This window comes from Streptopelia decaocto, assembly GCF_964273445.1.
Source record: "Streptopelia decaocto genome assembly, chromosome: 2".
Classification (NCBI taxonomy): Eukaryota; Metazoa; Chordata; class Aves; order Columbiformes; family Columbidae; genus Streptopelia; species Streptopelia decaocto.
Window position 1 is genome coordinate 72,827,377 of NC_138655.1, and position 19,182 is coordinate 72,846,558.

General features: G+C 38.3%; 1 protein-coding gene across 1 annotated transcript in view; it reads left to right on the top strand.

Annotated features, from left to right (window-relative positions):
* COBL (cordon-bleu WH2 repeat protein) overlaps positions 1 to 19,182 on the top strand; it is a 169,064-nt gene that overhangs the window by 56,064 nt on the left and 93,818 nt on the right. Inside the window, 5 exon segments of the mRNA XM_082044127.1 lie at positions 4,135 to 4,345; positions 5,107 to 5,335; positions 7,389 to 7,433; positions 9,803 to 9,897; positions 13,528 to 13,611. Of these exon segments, the coding sequence (XP_081900253.1) occupies positions 4,135 to 4,345; positions 5,107 to 5,335; positions 7,389 to 7,433; positions 9,803 to 9,897; positions 13,528 to 13,611 (664 nt within the window).

Consider the following 19,182-nt stretch of genomic DNA (forward strand, 5'->3'; position numbering starts at 1 on the left):
AAGTCAATGCCATTTGATAGAGTACAACTTTATCCTACACATTTATTTCCAAGATGTACAAGGCTGTAGTTTAAAATGGATTTCTCTGTGTGATCCAAGAAGATGAGGCCAAGCCACACCCAGATCAACTCAGTTGTTTTCTGCCTCTTAAACTATAGATCTTTGCTGCATTTTACTGGTAAACAGCAGGATTCAAGTGGTCTGACACAATAAACTTGACCAGGACTTCAGCCTGATAAACATTGCTGACAAAGTAGTTATTTTTTACCGTTCAGAATTGGTGTTAAATGTCAAACAACTTATTACTAAGAGTATCAGGACAGAGCTAAGTACTCTCCTTTGCTAAGGATAATTGTCTGGACTATCTTCTCTGAATGTTAGATTGCGTTCATCCTCCAGTTTTATTTCTGTGCTGTAGTATTTGTTCATCAGTCCTCTGTGTTTGGCATCTGTCACATAGTGTTTGGTCTCTCCACCCAAAATTTCAGCAACATCTTATTAAAATAAGAAAGCAATGTGTTTCTTGGCTGAGTAGTTGGAAAGGCGGGAGACGTTTCACTTCATTTTAGCTTTAGATTTAATCCTTTATGATCAAACCTGCCTGAATTGAAAGTAAATTATGCTCTCTACCAGGTCTCAAAATCAGGTTAAAATAAAGTGCAGATATGTCTGGAATGAGATGGAAGCAAAGGAAGGGCTGACTCTTTGTATCATCCTAGAGCCATATTCAGACAAGGTCAGAAAGAAAAGTTGGTCTAGATTAGTAGGTGGCTCAGCACCATTCTCTCACTGTGTTTAGTGGCTTTCTTCTGTGTGTGGCATATGCATGGAGTTACTTTAAATAAAACTCCCATTTAAAATAAAGCTGATCTTTATTACAGTTTCGAAGCAAAACTTTTCAAGTTTGTGAAATTGAAATCTGATGTAAGAGTAACTTCATTGCAGGGACTTCCCAGCTCTTTTTCTTCTCTGGAAACACACAAATTTTGAATTTTGTTTGTAGAATTCATCGCAGAATTCTTCCTTCTTTTTTTTTTTTTTAATCCTTTTGAAGTTTTGTGGAGATTATTTTCCCAAATTTAGGTTTGGGAAGAGCATACTATTCGCTTGAAGTTGTTTCAAAAACTTTGGACAGACTGCTTAATTTGTGCTTGTAAATGGTACAGATGGAGCTTGTGGAAAAATTGTGTTTTCTGAGCAGCATGACTCAGGATGGGATGTTACTGACTTACTGAAGTGTTATATTGAACGCGTACCTGCTCTGTTATCAGCAGTAAGATGAAACCTCAAATTTGCCTTGGTTTTTAAGTTGTTCATTGTCCAGACAAATTCGTTTAACTTGCATGATTGTCTGCAACCTATTTTCTGAGATGGCTGGTGTGGATTCTTGTTGCAATGGTGGTGTTGTTGCTTGCTGGACGTATTTCATAATTTCACGGGAAGGTGCACAGAATCACAAACCGTTCTTTTGACGAACTATGTCATTAAAAAGTCCTTTTTCAAGTGCTGTTCTTTTTTTTTAAAGTGTTTTTAATGAAATAGTTTACATGAGGTAAGATAACTGTCCAAATTGGAATGAATTATGACAATATTATGCACTATGGAAATATGTTAGTGTTCTACTTCAAAGAGAAATGTCTAGCACCTAGAACACCATCTACTGAGATTCTGCCAGGTTATTTGCTTTTCTCTGAAACAATAGTACTAAGGCTGAGGGGAAAAAAACACATGCAAATTTCCCTTTAAAAGAACTATGTCTGTAAACAGACAAGCTGAGATCTGTATCAGGCAGACTGACGCTTCCTTAAATGCTTGCTGCTGCACAACATAATGAATATTCATGTAAATATCACTGTAGCTGGGGTTCTCCTGTAGTTTGGACTTAGTAGATGTAAATGTTTCTGTTGGTTTGTGGCATGTTACATGTAAATTCGACCTGGTTGTGGAAAACAGACCTTTGCAACTTGGACACAGTGCCAGAATATGTCATGATGAAATGACCTGATACAGTTTCAGTTTTAGATACTACACATTTCTATTTAGATTCTCGCTAGGTTAGCAATTACCACAATGCTCTATTTTTCTGAAGCCTCCAATACATATTAATGGCATCTGTTCTCCTTGTTTGATCTCCAGTCATCACCTTCTCACTGTGTTCTCTTTTCAACGCAATCACCTATTTCAGATTTTCTACATTTGCCGCTTTTTCAGCCCATGCTGTGTAACTCGGTTAAACTTGAAATAGGTTTCTGTAAAGAAGGTCCTTTCTACTCTCTTGTGTAGGAAGAGCTGTCACCTATGTATGTTTTCCACTTGTTGGCCAACAATGTATACATAGAAGATGATCATCCAACCACACAGTTGGTTCCCAAGTGCTGACAGCTTGCAGTTGAAGAGCAGTTCTTGAGCTATGGATGTAATGCTGGTAGCTAATAACCTTTGAAGGATTTTATTTTATTTGAAATTGCTTGCATTTTGAATCTGTATACAGTTTTTCCAGTTTACATGTTAGAAGAGATTCCAGTTCATTTGGCAAATACATGTTCTATGCACTTGCTTTGACTTCTGCTAGAAGAAAAATACTCCATATATATTACAGGTTTCAGGTACTGATGATTATTTTTTTCAACTTATGTTGTTTTGTTGATGGTAGATACTGGTTTATAAACCCAAAACTTTTCAGAAACATAACCAGTTTTTATAAACTTGTTTTCTCTGATCCTGGATGGAATTTTAGGGAGGAACATTGAAAACAAAGAGCTCTTCAATACCTTGGTTGAAGAGAATTTCTGGAGTGTGGAGGAACACAGTTCATATCTGCTGTCTCTGGCAGTATCAAGCTCTAGTGCATGTTGAGTTATTGACACAAAACAGAGTACATCCATGCAGAGGCGTGGAATAAGAGGGGCAGTGACTGATTCTTTTAACCTCATGGTTTAAGAATCACATCTGCAGTAAGAGAATACTTGAAACCAGATGTTTTTATACCGTGTTAGTATCCCCACCAAAAAAAAAAAAAAAAAGCAAGGGATCTCTTGTACTTGGAAATATTGCTGGTGTCAAATGGATAGAAGGGAGGAAACTTGAAGCAGTAAGCTGGAAAAAATATTCCCATCTGCCTTTTGTTCCAGATTTAAATGTTCCATCTTCAGTTGCATTAGGTGATGTTTTAAATCGTACCATGAGTGCATCATTTATTTATATCTTGTCTTTGTGTTAAAAAACAGAGTATGAATTGGAGAATTTAATGCATGGATTTAACAGACAGGATGTACTTTTTCTGTTCTTGGCTTATGTTTCTTAGTGCTATCTGAATCTGGGAGTGTTGATTGACAGCTGGCTGAGTATCAGCCAGTAGTGTGCCCAGGTGGCCATAAAGGCCAACAGCATCCTGACTTGTATCAGGAATAGTGTGGCCAGCAGGACTAGAGAAGTGATTGTGCCACTGTACTCAGTGCTGGTGAGGCCCCACCTTGAATCCTGTGTTCAGTTTTCATAAGAACAACATTGAGGTGCTGGAGGCTGAGGGGAGATCTTATCGCTGTCCACAACTACCTGAAAGGAGGCTGTAGCACGGAGGGTGTTGGTCTCTTCTCTCAAGTAGCAAGTGATAGGATGAGAGGAAATAGCCTCAAGTTGTGCCAGGTTTAAATTGAATATTAGGAAAAAATTCTTCAAAGAAAGGGTTGTCAGGCATTGGAACAGGCTGCCCAGGGAAGTGGTTGAGTCACCATCCTTGGAGGTGTTTAAAAGGCATTTAGACAGTGTTCTTAGGGACATGGTTTAGTACCAGAGTTAGGTCAGGTTATGGTTGGACTTAATGATCCTGAGGGTCTTTTCCAATCGAAATGATTCTATGATTCTATGATTATTGGCACTGTTGTCTGCCTCATAGTGAGCAGTTAATTTCCAGCTCATGAACACACACTGAAGTGGGAATATATTTAATTACTAACATTTTATCTGATCTGTTTGGCGTTTCAAAGCATTAGCACTGTTCCCTCCCAAAGATGGCTAACTACTGACACATCCACAGCTTGTACTGTTTTTTTTTTTTCCCCCATGTTAAAAGCAAGGTAAATTTTTAGCAACTGTTTTTTCTCATGCTAATGGTGAATGTCTTCTTCCTTGCAGTAAAGCTGTGATGGATCTGTTGGTTGATTTATGCAGTCAGTATCGCTTAAATCCATCCCAACACAGTCTTGAACTGAAGTCTTCAGGAACCCAACAGCCTCTGAGTTACAAGCCAAACACTTTAATAGGAGCACTGGACGTACAGACAGTACTTCTGAAAGAGAAGGTTCCCGAAGAGAAGATAAAGCGACCTCTGCCAAGGGCCCCTGAGGTTGGTACTCTGTAGGGCTAAAATGATGCCGTGAAGCATCATTGTGTTCCTGTGATTTCAAGCAGTTCTTCCAACCTTTGCATGTTGAAACCAGATGGGAAAGGCTTGAGATTGACTATAACCTGCTTTACTAGCTTAACTGATTTGCATGCAGACTGGCAGGTGCTGGTCTGGACTCCAGCATTTAGATAAAATGTTACGTTGCATGTGGTTGGATAGATGGAAATCTGATCTTATAAATAACCCTCTGTTGAAGGCCAAGGTGACAGAAATTTGCTGTAGTGCCTGAAATTAGGGTCATGGGATTCTGTGGAGGTACGTAGGGTTTTGGTGGTATTTGGTTTACCATCTTTATTGAAGGTATGGGAGAAGACTGATAGTTAATAATAGTGTTTCACAGTATTGACAAGATTCAGAAGTAACCATTTTCCAAATACGTTTGCTGATTTTTTTTTTAATCACTATAGCTAATTATACTGTCATGCCTTTCAGATTGGTACTTCTAAACATTCACAAATTACATCTGCTTCTGATTCCTTGTCCATATTTGCATGTTCTTGTAAATGTCTCCTTAGTGACAAGGGAATTCTGAGGTTTTTAATAATATTTTTTTAAATAATATTTTTTGCAATAGTATGCATGTTGGGTAGGTTTGCCTGGGAGGAGTATAGACGATATAGCAGTCCCCAGTGTCTTTCTCATTGTAAGAGAGACTAGCTATCGTGGAGTGACGGCTGAGAGTTTGTGTATGTTTTTTGCAGAAATCTGTGAGGCTGGTTGTGAACTACCTGAAAACGCAGAAAGCTGTGGTTCGAGTTAGTCCAGAGGTGCCTCTCCACAGCATTATCCCAGCTATTTGTGAGAAGTGTGAAGTCAGTCAAGAGCACATTGTTCTTCTGCGAGATGGCATCACTGGGGAGGAGCTGGAGCTTACCAAGTCCTTGGAGGAGCTGGGGATCAAGGAGCTGTATGCGTGGGACAGAAAAAGAGGTGAGCTGAGACTGAAGGCGGTCGCTGCACGGTTAGATTACATGCCAACAAAATTACGGGCAGCTTAAAAGCACTTGTGCTCTCATTCCTTTGGGGCCCAGCTGGAAAAGCAGAGTGACATCTCAGACTGCAGAGCAGTGCGGGTTTGTTCAGAGAGCTGTGCCCAGAGCGGCAGCCAGGACAGCAGCGTGCCCAGCCATCCCTGGCTGCTCTTGGGCGCCGTGCCAGGCTGGGCTGGCTCCTGGTGGGTCACAGGCTGGCCTGGGGCAAGGCCAGAGGAGGAGCTTTGCTACCTCCTGGAGCTGCTGTCAGTACAGGTGTGTGTAACACGGGGGCCTCATCAGAGCAGAGCCTGTCACACACCTGTGCTGTGGTTTGGAGAGGAAGAAAGAAGACATGCCATAGACATGGCAGCTGCAAAAGCAGAGAGGCAGAGGCGACAGACTGGGGCTTGTGCGAAACAAACTGTGGATAGGTTCAGAGGCAGTCCCTCCAAAGAGAGAAGTTATTGATGGTTTAGTGAAGAGCAGCAAAGAGGTATTGGTATTTAAAATTTTGTTCTTTTATTTATTCACTTTGTGTTCTCATAGACAATATTGTAAGTGGCAGCTTCTTGGGCTTAAGTTTTTTCCAGCCCGATTGTGTATTCAAATAGCGTAGTTATGCGATGTGCTTTAAAGTACCTACCTTAAAAATACACATTGACAAGTGCTATTTCTTTGAGGTCAGAAAGTGATATTCATTAAAATTGTCTCCTACAGTTTGTCTCAATCGGTAAATTTCCTTTATATTGTTTAGATAATGTCAGTCTTGTAGGCACTGAGCAGGAGGCTTATTTTTTATTTATAAAGTTATTTATTTATGTTGACATTCTGTCTCTTCTTTCAAACTGCTTTGGTAAGTGACAGTTCTACCTCTGTGTGAGTCAAATTTCAATGAGTTTAGACTTTTAAGTAAACTAAATATCTCCTTTTCCTTTGAATTGTTATGATGCTCAAAAAAGTGGCTGACAACATGTCATAATTCAATTGCATGTTTGGTTTTTTGAGACATGTTTACAGTAATTAAGCCAACCATTTTGGAGCAACATATTGAACATGCAGAGTATTCAACAGGATTCATTCGGCATACTTCAGGGACAACTTATAGACCAATTAGCCTAAATCTTACTTAAAGTCTTTTCCTTTAAAATGAAAGTGATGGTGTATATACTGGTGCAATGTTCATCCTTGAATCTGGTTGTAGCCTGGGGAGTCAAAACCAAGACTTCACTTCAGGGCTAGGTTTATAGCAGCAAGTTATATAACACTTCATAATGTGCTGCTCTCTGCATTCTGAATTTTTCTTTATATTTTATTCTTTTTTAACCTTTCAGTGTATCTTTCATTATGATAAAATCCTCATAATCCTGAGTGTACTTCAGACTTCTCTGCCTTCCTCTTACTCTCCACCATGGTGTCTGATGAGAAAGCCAGTAAATACACGTGCAATTTACAAAAGGTTTCCTTTACTCCAGCAAATTCTTTCTTCCTGTGTTCTCATTTGTAATCTCCAAGAGGAATAATCCCATTGGTTTCAGTAGCAGTTGGTCTATGAATTGTGCATTGAGTAGATGTCCAGTCTGTTTTAGTTATCAGAACAGATGGATTTTTAAAACACATTCTCACTAATGAGTAAGGCATCATAGGTGCTGACAGCGTGGGCTGTGCTTGTAAGAGCAGGTTCTAGAAAAACTTTGTGCTTCTCATTCTCTCCTTACGTGAAACAGAAATACCGAGTGCTGAAGGACTATTAAAAGGCAAGCTCTGCTGCCACCTGCTTGCTTAATTTGATTTAGCAGTTGAAGCAGCTTCATGAGTGAATCGGGAAATAATACAAAGACAGCTCAACTGCTTCTAGTAGCAGCTCTGCATATCTGTTGTTGGTCAATATTTTTTTTCTGTGATGCTTAGGAAAACTTTACTAGGAGTAATCAATGGATATTGTAACTTACGAGGCAATATTAGAACTTTAATGTGTCTTCTTTTGTCCTTTCATTGCCTGCCTTTTCCAGTTCCTCCATCAAAAACTCAGTCTGAACCTTCTCTGAACTATAGAGGTACTGTACAACGCTACTGAGGGAAAACTTCCCCATCACACTGTGTTTAATGTGGGTTTGGTAGATGGATCTTTAAGAATGTTGTGTAAAATGCTGTAGAGAAACTAGCTATCTGTGTTGTCTTTTGCAAGTGTTGCTAGCATGTCTGTGCTTTTGGTTGGAATAAACACGTCTGTGCATACTGCTTCTTCAGTAATGGCCATTGAAATGCCAGTAATTAACAAATCCTGTCACTTTGCTGTTCTGTAGAATGGTGTGTTTCTAACAATATTCCAAGCTTTTTCAGGTTACCTAAAGCATGATTAGTTGAATTTCAGAAATACTAACATTTCAGCAGTCTCTTGGGTTCACAATTTATTTAAGTAGCAAAGACAGAATATTTTGAGATCTACGAGATCTTCCACCGATTCCAGTTTACATTCAACAAAGCATTTTAATATCAAACCTATGCAGACATGTTGGGTAACTCTGGATAGATGCTGACTTCTGAATTGCTGTGACAGGTGGGGTTTGATTAGACTACATTGGTGCTTCTGCTTCTAGTTAAACAGAAAATATTCAGTATATCCTTTTCTCCCACTGAGTGTGTTATGATACGTTTCTTAAATTAATTATCCTCAGGAAAGGTATGGTTCATTTCTAATGGGCTTTGCTTCTTTGCATTACTAGTAAACACAACATAACCAAAACTGTGGATAACTTCTTTAAATTTTGAGGGAGGAAGGAAAGTCCACCTCCGGTATCTGACAGCCATTTGAACGAATCTTACCCAAGAGGCAATAAGCCATGAGCTTCGCTAATGCCAGCACTTTTTCCCCTAATCCTCTGTCATTACTTGCTGTGACTTCCTCTTATACAGAGCGTAATACTAGAGAGAATACCTACTGTATTTATTTAAGAACAAATATTACGGCTCTATAAAGATTCTTTGTTTTTTTGAGATGATATGCTACGTTTAAAATCGCAATTTATTGGTGTTGTACAATGTTTAGTGGTAACGCTGATGATCAGCTGTCACTGAGATACCTTATGCCAGCCTTTCATTGTCATACTTGAAGACTATGTGGGGAGGGGAATCACGATCCACATTTCATTCCAGCGCAGAACAGAAAAACAGCAGTTTCAGATGAATGAGCACGGGCAGCACTTAGTATTTGAGGAAGGTATTAATTTATTACTATGTTTTTTTGCAGTGGAGTTGCAGCGTTTCTTCGGGATAGTTTCTCCCTGTTTTCCTCTGGGTTCATAATCTTTTCTACTGTGCCTAGAAATATTGTATGTTCTTAACACCTTCTAACCCCTAACATTGTTGATATGCGAAAGTCATCTGTGTGAAAATCATGTGCTTTGTGTGAAGTGCAAATCAGTTTACAGAAGTTCTGGAATGAAGGTTTTGTGAAGTAAACATTTGTTTTGTGTCCACCAGCGAGTGGTTTTGCACATTATTCTTAATTGTTATTAAACAAATATAGCAAATATTTAAAAGATAAAACATTTTTTCTCTCTACATTAAACTTTCTATGTGATAGTGGGATACTCTGATGTGTTTGGAACCAGGGAGAAATCTTTATAGCATTGTGCAGTATCTATTAAGAAAGTGGGAGAGCTTTATACTCTTTATATTGAATGTCAAACCAATGGTTGTTCCCTGTAATTCATGACCTTATCATTTTGTTCATCCAGCTTAGCTGATGTGGGGGACATAGGAGGGAGACTGAACCATCTGAGTATTCATACAGTTCCTTAGCTGGTTCAAGGAGGACATGCATGGTTGAGCTCTTACAGCCTGCAATGCCTATATACTTGCCTCTTTTCCCTCCTGAAGTGAAAACACCAAGATGAGAAAAGATGAGCACAACCAGCAGGGTTTAAGTTAGTTTCCCTTTTCCAAGGGAAAGGTCTCTTTCCTCTTCATGGAGCTTTATCCAGATACATTGAGAGTCTTTCCATTAACTTCACTGTGTTAAGTCAGACCTGTGAATTGTTAAATCCAGTCACTGTCATCTTTTTTTCTAAAGTTTTTTTTTAGTATTACAGTACTCCACAAGTTTTTAGTGAGATATCTAAGAAGGAGTTCTGAAGAGTAAACAACTTGCTCATGTTTTGCCTTTTAATAAGGATTACTAAATTACAATTGAAAATATTGCAGTTTATTAAATTATAGTATTTGCCTCCTTTAGATTTTGGAACAAACTCAGAGCAAATAAAAATTTGATGAGAAGTGCAGGATCTGGCAGTTACGTAGATAATTCATTTCATAACATCTCCAGCTCATAAAAATACACTATTAGTCCATGATGTTTTCAAATACTGATCTTCTGAATCTTTATTTCAGAAATGTAAAAAATATTCCATTGTAATTGTTTCAGAACCAAGTCGGAAAGTTTCAGTAAGCAATGATGCAATAGAAAAAGAAAAGACAAGACTTCTGGGATTGTTTAAAGCTGATAGAAGAAGCAGCAAGGTAAGTGTTCAGCTGTATGCTATCTTACTAAAGACAGTTGTTTTCTTTCCAGATGTATTATGTCTGTAGGTGGTGGCAGTAGATTGGGGGATTTTGTCCTTTCTTCCAAAGAGTAATCAGCAGGTGCATAAACTATGTTTAATCAGTGCAGCCTGATGGAGATATCAGCTGCTTATTTAATTGAGTCAGGCACGTTAACCAATTACTTTTTAAATGCTGTGGGTTCAGAAAATGTTAACAAACGCCAGTAGTTTCAACCAACTTCTGTTCATTTTTTAGTAGTACTCAGACCAGAGACTGTATTTATGAAAGAACTTATGAAATACAGAACAATTAAGATATCAGGTAGAAGTATCTTCTTAAATCTTCTGCTCATGGGTGATAAACTCTTTTAAAGCATATATATCTTTAGGAATCTCTGTACAGTCATGCTATTGCCATCTCCAAGTGTGTAAAACCAGTTAATCAGGTACAGAAGAAATAATTTGCAGTGCTAAACTGAAGGATCAGTATCTGCTGGGTGCATGTTAGGCATTTTTAACTTTGTTATTAATCTTGAGTTGGAAAATTTTTAAAAGTAATTTCATATAAGATAGTTTTCTTCTGTTGAGTTGCCTTAATGATAAAATTGTCGTTCATCGCAGAAATTAAATACAGAAAAACTTTCTAACTCTGGAACATAAAAAAAATACTGCGCTTTGAACTCCATACTTCTTGCATCCTTCGCTACAAATATCGGTGTCAACTGATTTTGACTGTAAGGTATTTAATACTCTAAGATGTCAGAGTAAAAAGGGAATTTTCTTTTGTCTAGTTTAAAAAGCCCTCCAAGACATTTACAATGAAATAATAAAATCTGCACCTGGTTAACTAGTACTAAGAAATATATGCTTGCTAATGGACTGGTGTTTCACTTACCCTTCCAGTCTTCTCAGTCATGTTTTTAAAATGGAGAAAGCTTTCAAAAATCTTTATTAGTTCTCTGCCCTTTTGATTATGATCAAATTTGGAGGGCTTTTGCTGGAGAATAGCTTCCTTTATGGACATTGGGAATTACTGTGTTGATCTGTCGTTGATGTTGAGCTATTCTTAAGGTGTTAGAACAGACACATGGAGACTGTATTTTATGAGATAGGAAGTCAGTCACTTTCAGAGTATTTATTCTTGATAAGAAAATATTACCCATTTAGAAGGGAACAAAAGCGTAACTGGGAAAATGATGTGGTATCTGCCTGGAATAGGAGAGTAAACAAGGGAGCTCAGCCGGAGCCCCTGGAGCGCGCTGCAGGGCAGTAGTTGCTCTGGAAGGACCAAATATGTTCCAGCATACAGTTTCTGCATTATAGTTTGTCCTCTGATTTCACTTTCCTGAACTTCGTCATGAAGTCGGTGCTTTTGGAGTTCTAACTCCTGAAGCAGCTCAGATTTAACTTGTAAAATATTTACTCTTGCAACCTTAGAAAAAGTTGCATCCCCATTGTGTGGTTACTGCAGTGAGCTTCTCACACCTGAGTTTGGGATGAGTGTCCCAAGATTGCAAACTCTTTTTTCTGTTCTCTTCCTCATGCTTGTTAATCAAACACAAAGGAGGTGATACTGCGAGGGTTTTCAAAAAACAAGTTTTGGTAGATGCTAAGGATACTGAGGAGCGCTTGTTGACGTGAAAAAGAAGGAACTGTGCAAACAAGTATGAGAAACTGTTTCTAACTCTGAGATAAAGGTGTATGTCTTTCTTGCTGTTGATTCTGACAAGTGAATTTACCTGGTCATTTTTTTTATTGGACCCTTACCTGACAAATACTCTGCTGGAAAATAAACTAAATCACTCAGTTTAGTACAGCAAAGAAGTCATTGTTGCCTTTCCAGTACAAACCTGTAGGAGTTTGAACTCAGATAGACGGAAGAATTACAGAAAACTGACGAATAGTGCAGCGCACGGAAGCAAGCAGGTGTTACATAGCCATAATACATCTGGCTTGGTATTGTGGAAAATTTCTAGCCAAAACAACAGTGAAACTGCTGAACAGATTTAGCAGAATGAGGGCAAATTAATTATTTTAAGAAAGGATTTGGTAGGTTTATGAATGGATTATATGATGGGATGCCCTGTGATTTCAGGGCACTGGAATCAAAGGGTCAGAGTTCCTCAACTCTGCTCTTTACAGTTATTCTTATATTTTTACTCCTCCGCAAGACTTAAGTTGGTTCTGCTTATATTTTTTTTATTTTTTTCCTTGTTTGCATTATGATTAGCATTGATGCTGTGTGTGTATGCACATACATGTGGCCATGCATAGTCTGTATTTTAGTACTGTTTAATAGCAAGAGTTGTCCAAAGTCTTGCACAGCAGTAGGACTGCAGAGTTACAGGGGTAAGGCGATTTCTTTTGCAAGGGAAGAAGAGTCTTAGTGTGTGCTGCAAACCGTCCTGGATCAGGTGTCACTGCACGCCACAGGCCCACGCTCAGGTTCCCATGCCCACACACGTGCTTTCTTTCTCAGATAGGTCACTGAGAGCAATGATTGTGGTATGACAATGCACAAGATCTAACTTTTTGAAAAAACTTTCTGCTATATTAAAAACACTGTGACATAGAATGAAAGCAGAGTCCTGTTCTCGTGGCTGATACAAATTCGTTGAAGGTATTTCTTTGGTTAACCTTGTGCTGGCAGGCTTAATGCCAGATCAGGTATCATCTTGTTCTCTCCATTCTAATTTTGTGCTGGATCAGTTACCCTCTGTTCTCCTGCAGCTGACATAAAAAAAACCATAAAGATGGTGTGAACTCCTTATCTTTTTATGTGAAATGAGTGATGTGCGTGAGGCTAAATCCAGATCAAATTGGCACTGCTAAGCAATCCGGTAGAGCAGAGATCCTGTGCAGATAATCATTGGAACGTGGGCTTAGGTAGGGTATGTGCTACTGCACAGAAACAGTCCCGTCACTGACAAGTGACAGGGAAGAAGTTCTCTGCTTGTTCCCTTGTGTCTGCATATAGCAGAGATTTGCAGTCTGGTCCCTGGTGCTACAGGAGTTGCTTACTACCTGTTAAACTCCTTGCCCAGGAATTGTTCTGTTTCTTTATATTCTTGTTATTAAACCTTTCTGCTAATGGATTTCTTAGAGCCTTGCCTACATCAGTGAAATTTTGTAGAGTCATGGAATTGTTTTGGTTGGAAAAGATCTTTAAGATCAAGTCTGACCATTAACCTAACGCTGCCACGTCCCCCTCTAAACCACGTCCCTAAGAACCTCATCTACATGAAATATTTCATCTGTTAATCCCATGCTTGAAGACCATATTCTTCAACACACAGCAGTCAGGAGAAAATACTTGGAAATACAACAAATATAAAAAGATAACTCAGTAGCTAGCAAATAATACAAAATAATTGAAGTATACTCCTGTACTATTTCAACCTAGAATGCTGAAGCCTAAAACAATTCCCACATTGTAGCACTGACACGAAACTGCAATACACACTTCAGAGTTTCTCAGCAGTCAGGTCCAGCGCTACTGAGACAGTTTGTCTTGGTTCTTTGGTGAGGTTTGATGCTTTGCTTGGGCATGTTTTTGCTGTTTTCTTTCCTTTGCTGCTGCAGTGTAGGATACTTGTTTGTGTTGCAGACAGAAGAACACTTGAGGATGAACAGAGATTGGGGTGAGGAGGATGTTTTTAGTTCTGCATCTACAAGTGAAGGAAGCTTGGATGTAAGTACTAACATGGCTTGTAGATGCTGCTTCATTCCTGTTAGATCCTGCAGTTTTGGTAACCAGAAACCTCTGCTATTCCTGATGCTTAGCGAAGTAGAAGTAGAAATAGCTTCCTTCTTAGCAGACTTAGTTACATGAGTGCACAGTTTGTGTATCTTGATGAATTTAAAATACAATATGCTGTCTTCAAATAAAATTTGCTAGCTTCACTAGAAATAAAGTTTCTTTTGAAGTTGAATTCTAAGCAGTTGTGAGAAAAAAAAGCAATTTAACCAAGGACATAGGTGTTCTGACTGTAAAAAAGTGACAGTACTGCATGGTGCAAGGATATGTTTGCCTTATCAGTGACATTTAAAGGGGGCTTTTTTTGTTATAAAACCACACCTCTCATTTTTATCCCTTCACATGTCTTCTGCAGCATGGTGGCATTCCATTCATTTCATAAGTAGCTTTGAGGGTGGAGAGCACTTTGTTTTAAACACTGGAAATAGCAGAAGGGATTTTTGTTAAGTACTTCAGTGGGTTTTGGGGTACTAAAATCCCATCGACCACATTTAGAAATGTTTTTAAGTGCCTGACAGGTTACTAAATTTTGAGGATTTAGGAATTTAATTAGAAAGTGTGAACCCTACGTATTTTTGTTAGACTGTTCCAGTGGATTAGGAATCATTATAAATGGCGTGTCTTTTTGTTGCTTTTTTTAATTGCTTGGTTTTTTGTTACCATATTTTCACAACCTGGAGAAGACTCTGATGACGTGATAGAAGCCTGAAATGTGAAGTTCAGCTCTGAATCCCCCTTTCACAAACAAATATTTAGAAAAGGAATGCCGATCCACAAACTGTACAGCTCAGTAGCCACAGAGAAGGGTGACAGAAAATTGTGGAAAAAACTGAGGAGTGAGAGAACAAATCCCAGATAAAAGGGATAATACAGAAGAAGTCAAAAAGGGGAAACAGATGGAGAAGTGATTGTGAGGTTAAAAAAACCCTAACTCTACAAATCTTTGAAGACTTCTTAATGGAAGGGTACCGAAATGGGAAAGCTGCTTCTGATACTAAAAATTTGGATAACGCTATAAAGATGAATGTTTTAGTGAGAGAGCTCCACTAGCAATTGGTGACGTGGGTAATTGAAATATACTAGGTAAAAATATAGAAAAAACATTACAAGCTCTGCTAAAATAAATTAATCTTCTGTTTTATATTAATTGTCATTATGAATTAATCTCAGTATCTTGATACCCAAATACTAAAAGAGGAGGAGGAAGAAGAGGAGTGATTCCAAGTGAGGATATGAAGGTGGTTCAGATAACTCTGAATGGTCTTTCACGCTAGTGTGTGGTGCTTTCCTCAGAAAGAAACACTTCATCTTCAGGAACAATGTAGCCATTCTTCAGTGTTTGTCTTTCACTTCTGGCTTGACACTCATATTTATATGAGCACTCATGCTGCCAAGACAGAAGCACATACTTAAATGAATGTATTGACATAGTTCCATTCATTTTGAAACTATTCTGTTAAAGCTTGCAGAAGATGTATAAGTCTAACAGATCCACTCAGCAGTACAGAAGGTCCATCCTTTGAAAACGCTAGATGGGCTTCAAGGAAAAAGTCAACAATTGTGATGTCTTAGGTGAAAAATTCCGAAGTACTTTAAATTTGGCATAACTAGTTGGCTTAGATAACTTGTATTAACTTAATGAAAACAACAATGACAGCACTTTGTAATTTAAAAAGTTCAGCTTGGTTCCTTATGGGCTAGACTTTGAGACTCTCAATCATTCTGAGTAATTCTTTATTCCATTTGCTCAAAATTTTTCCTCAGATTTTTACTTCGGTGGAGCTGAGTATCCTTATTCAAAATACATGGTATCTTACATAACCACATATACAAAATACACATTTAGAGCTCATTATATAGAAGTTTCATTGAGCTAAGATAGGACTTTTGGCAAAATGTCACCCAGTAAAAGCTTCCTGTTTTGCAGTTTCCTCAGGTCTACTTTATGTTACTGTTTTGAGTCATCTGAAAGTATTTTGCATGTGCTGTGCAGTAATCAAAGCCAAAATTGCAGATTTATTTCTGAAAGGAAAATAGTTTGCCATTGCCTTCAGCATAGTGCCAGGAGGTGCATTGGCTGAATCAGGAAAATATTTCTTGCTTAGAAAGAAATAGGCAACTCATGAGGTACAACTGAGGTAAGGGTATGCTTAATTTAAATCCTTTTCTCTATTATGCGGTGTTGAAGTGCGCTGAATTGTAGAAAAAACAATAATTCTCTTCTGGGTATTGATTTATTTAAAAAAAAGTCAAAACCAAAACCAAACTGTGCAATATGAAGGAATGGAATAAATGTGTAAGAAAGAACAGATCCCTAGTATTTATTTAAGCACAAATTGTATTTGCTTTTTAACCACCAAACCATTCTCAGTGTCATATTTATCTAATTATTATTGGAATTATTAATGCCTCTAAAAATACTTTGGATTGTTGATGAGGAAGCAGATTTTCAAAGTCAAGATGGGAAAGTCAACACTTTACGCTTGAGGTGAAAGGACATTTGTTCACAGTATCAGCAAAAATAAAGGTGGGAAAAGAAGAACGTATTAAAACCTGAGAGAGTATAAAAATGCAAGAAAGGAATTTGCCATGACAATCCTCAGACTGCAGCAGTTCATTATGCCATTGTCAGTAAAGGATCTGAAATCTAATGGTGTATTGTAAATTAAGCAGAAATCTTTGCCCTTAATCTGCTCCAGTTTTGTGCTAAGCAGATGAGCTTTGTATCTGGGTTGATTTTTCACAACCCAAATGCTATTGAAATACACTGGTGTATAAATACAACATACAAATAAAGCAGTTGGAAGTTGCAGCACAGTTAACTATATTCTGCTTTTTCTATGCCAAAGGCGGACAGAGCTGGAATTTAGAACTGCTGGGGGAAAAAAAGGAGTTTAAGTCATCTCTGCCACTTGGTGTCACTGTCCTCAAATAAACAGTTGATCATGCTGAAACCCGATATTTGCAATGCAGTGCTAAAATTAGCTGGTTTTATTTTTGGGGCCTTCGTGTTTTCATAAATCAAAAGCAAAAAAACACATCCCAAGTGCTGAACGAGGTGGAGCTCTGATGTGGAATTTGTTTATGTAATAAATCAGCTTTGGAAAAAATATTTAGAAGTACACCCAGGGACACTTATCAGAGGATTTGAAGCTTCAGCACAAAGTCTTATCACACAAGGTTTCTCTAGTTCAAACAGGGCTTCAGCAGAGCAGTGTTAGAGCAGTTTCATTGGGACCATATTTAAAAAATCGTGTCTTCAGTGTATGTCTGAATATGTGTTACTCAAACAGTATCAATGAATCTAAATGAAGCAGATAGTCCAGTAGTTTCCTACTTAATGAATCTGTCATAGCTATTATTATATATGTTTGTGGACAAACTTATCAGGGAAAAAACAATGTCATTTTGAATTCCAAACATTTCTCAGATACATTTAGGATATGTGTATGGGTGTTTTTAATTTCATAGTATCTGTATAATTGCAAGATCAGGTTCCAGAAGAAAATTACAGAACTTAAGTTTGAAAAAAGTCATCAAGACTTCTTGTGCATTAGTAACCTTGGCAGTCACTTCTTAAATGACGGGAACAGTTATTTTCCCTATAAAGGCTTAAAAACTATATATCATTTACCTTTTCAGGGCTTTGTTTGCTGTTAATGTACTCTAACTTTTATACCCTCATTGATGGCAGGAGTTACATCGTTCATGATATGCTTCTGCAGTTTAGAAATGGTTAGAAAGAATGATCAAGTACAGTGATGTAGAAGTGATTGGAAATGTGATTTCTCTTAAACCATGTCAAGTCCCAGGTCGTCAGTTAATGCCATCTGCTGTCAAGGATTTCACCACACGTGGCCAGGTACTGTTTAGGGAATTAGGCGTGTCATCTAAATGAAAGTTAACAGCCATCTACTTTTAATATTCCCTTGTGTGAGATAATCGCATTCACTTAAAATTTCTGTTTTCATGCTCTTGCTCTTTGGTCTCCGGGCAGTGCTTAGGATGACGCTGATTACGTGTGTTTATTTGTACTACCAGAGTCAAATTCCGGGATAGTTCTGTTGCATTTTATGCAGTTAGAGCTATCTGTGTACACTCTCAAAAGCATAGCTTGTGATGTGGCCTTGAAACAATTTTGCTTAGTGTGGTTTTGTTTGCAAAAGAGAAAACTCAATAAACTGAGTATAGAGAGTTGTCTAAATACTACGGCAGATTGGTCTGTTCTCCCCGGTCTTATGTTACAGGGTGACTGTAAGCCAGTAGTTAGATGCCACAGGATGACACTAGGGAAGATACAATATAGTTGTAGATGTTTTCATTTGTGCCAGTGTTTACATGATTAGAAGAAAAATAGATTTATTGAATACCAGATATCTCTGGATAAGGTTCACCATCACAGTCGGGTTAAATTTATTTTGATCTCCTGTGGTACTCTCAGAAATGAAGTATTCTTGTTAACCTCCCTTGGTAAGAAAAAAGGTTTGCCAGAGACAAATGGCTCGTGACTGGAATTCAGAGAATTCCAATAAGTATCAAAGATTACAGTGATCAGCTTGCTTTCTCCATGTCTGTTGAGGGCAGGACAAGAAGTGATGTGCTTTAGATATAGCAATGAACATTTAACTTAGAGCAGTCAAACTCATTTTCACTGGGTGCACACCAGCCTTACAGTTCACAATATCACAGTATCACAGTATGTTTGGGATTGGAAGGGACCTCAAAAGATCATCTAGTCCAATCCCCCTGCTGGAGCAGGAACACCTAGGTGAGGTCGCACAGGAACATGTCCAGGTGGGTTTTGAATGTCTCCAGAGAAGGAGACTCCACAACCTCCCTGGGCAGCCTGTTCCAGTGTTCTGTCACCCTTACTGAGAAGAAGTTTTTTCTCAAATTTAAGTGGAAATTTTATGACTGCATAAATGCATCTATTCCTACCTTTATACAGTCCTAAATCTGGCCCCCGGTGAAAATGAGTTTGACATCTCGGACTTCACGGACGTTTCACAAGGGAGCAGGTTATTAAAGAGACTGTGAAATCCCTATCATCACCTAATTTGTAAAACTTCAAAAAAAGTTTAGAGGATGAGCTACACATACTTGATTCTGTCTTTGAGCAGAGGGATATATTAGGTAGACCGTTGGAGGTGCCTTTCAGACAGATTATACATACCTAAGAGATGCAGCTGTACCCACCACCTTTTGTGGTGTGCACTCACAGGTTATTAACTGTCTTTGTTCATGTGAATCATAGATACTTTTACGTAATATAATATCTTCAGATTTTTCTTGGAGTATGTGGTAGCAGAAGGCAAGTGCTTGAAACGGTGGCGGCCTTCCACCAGATTTCAAGTTCTTGCTCCAAATCATGGTGTTACTAGTCCTCTTCAAAGAAAAGGTCCTTGGAGTTAGTGTAAAGAAAAAAATTAAAATCTCAGAACCAGCTGAACTACTCTGGCTCAAAAAAAAAAAAAGAGAGAGAGGAAAAATAGCCTGAGGCAGACA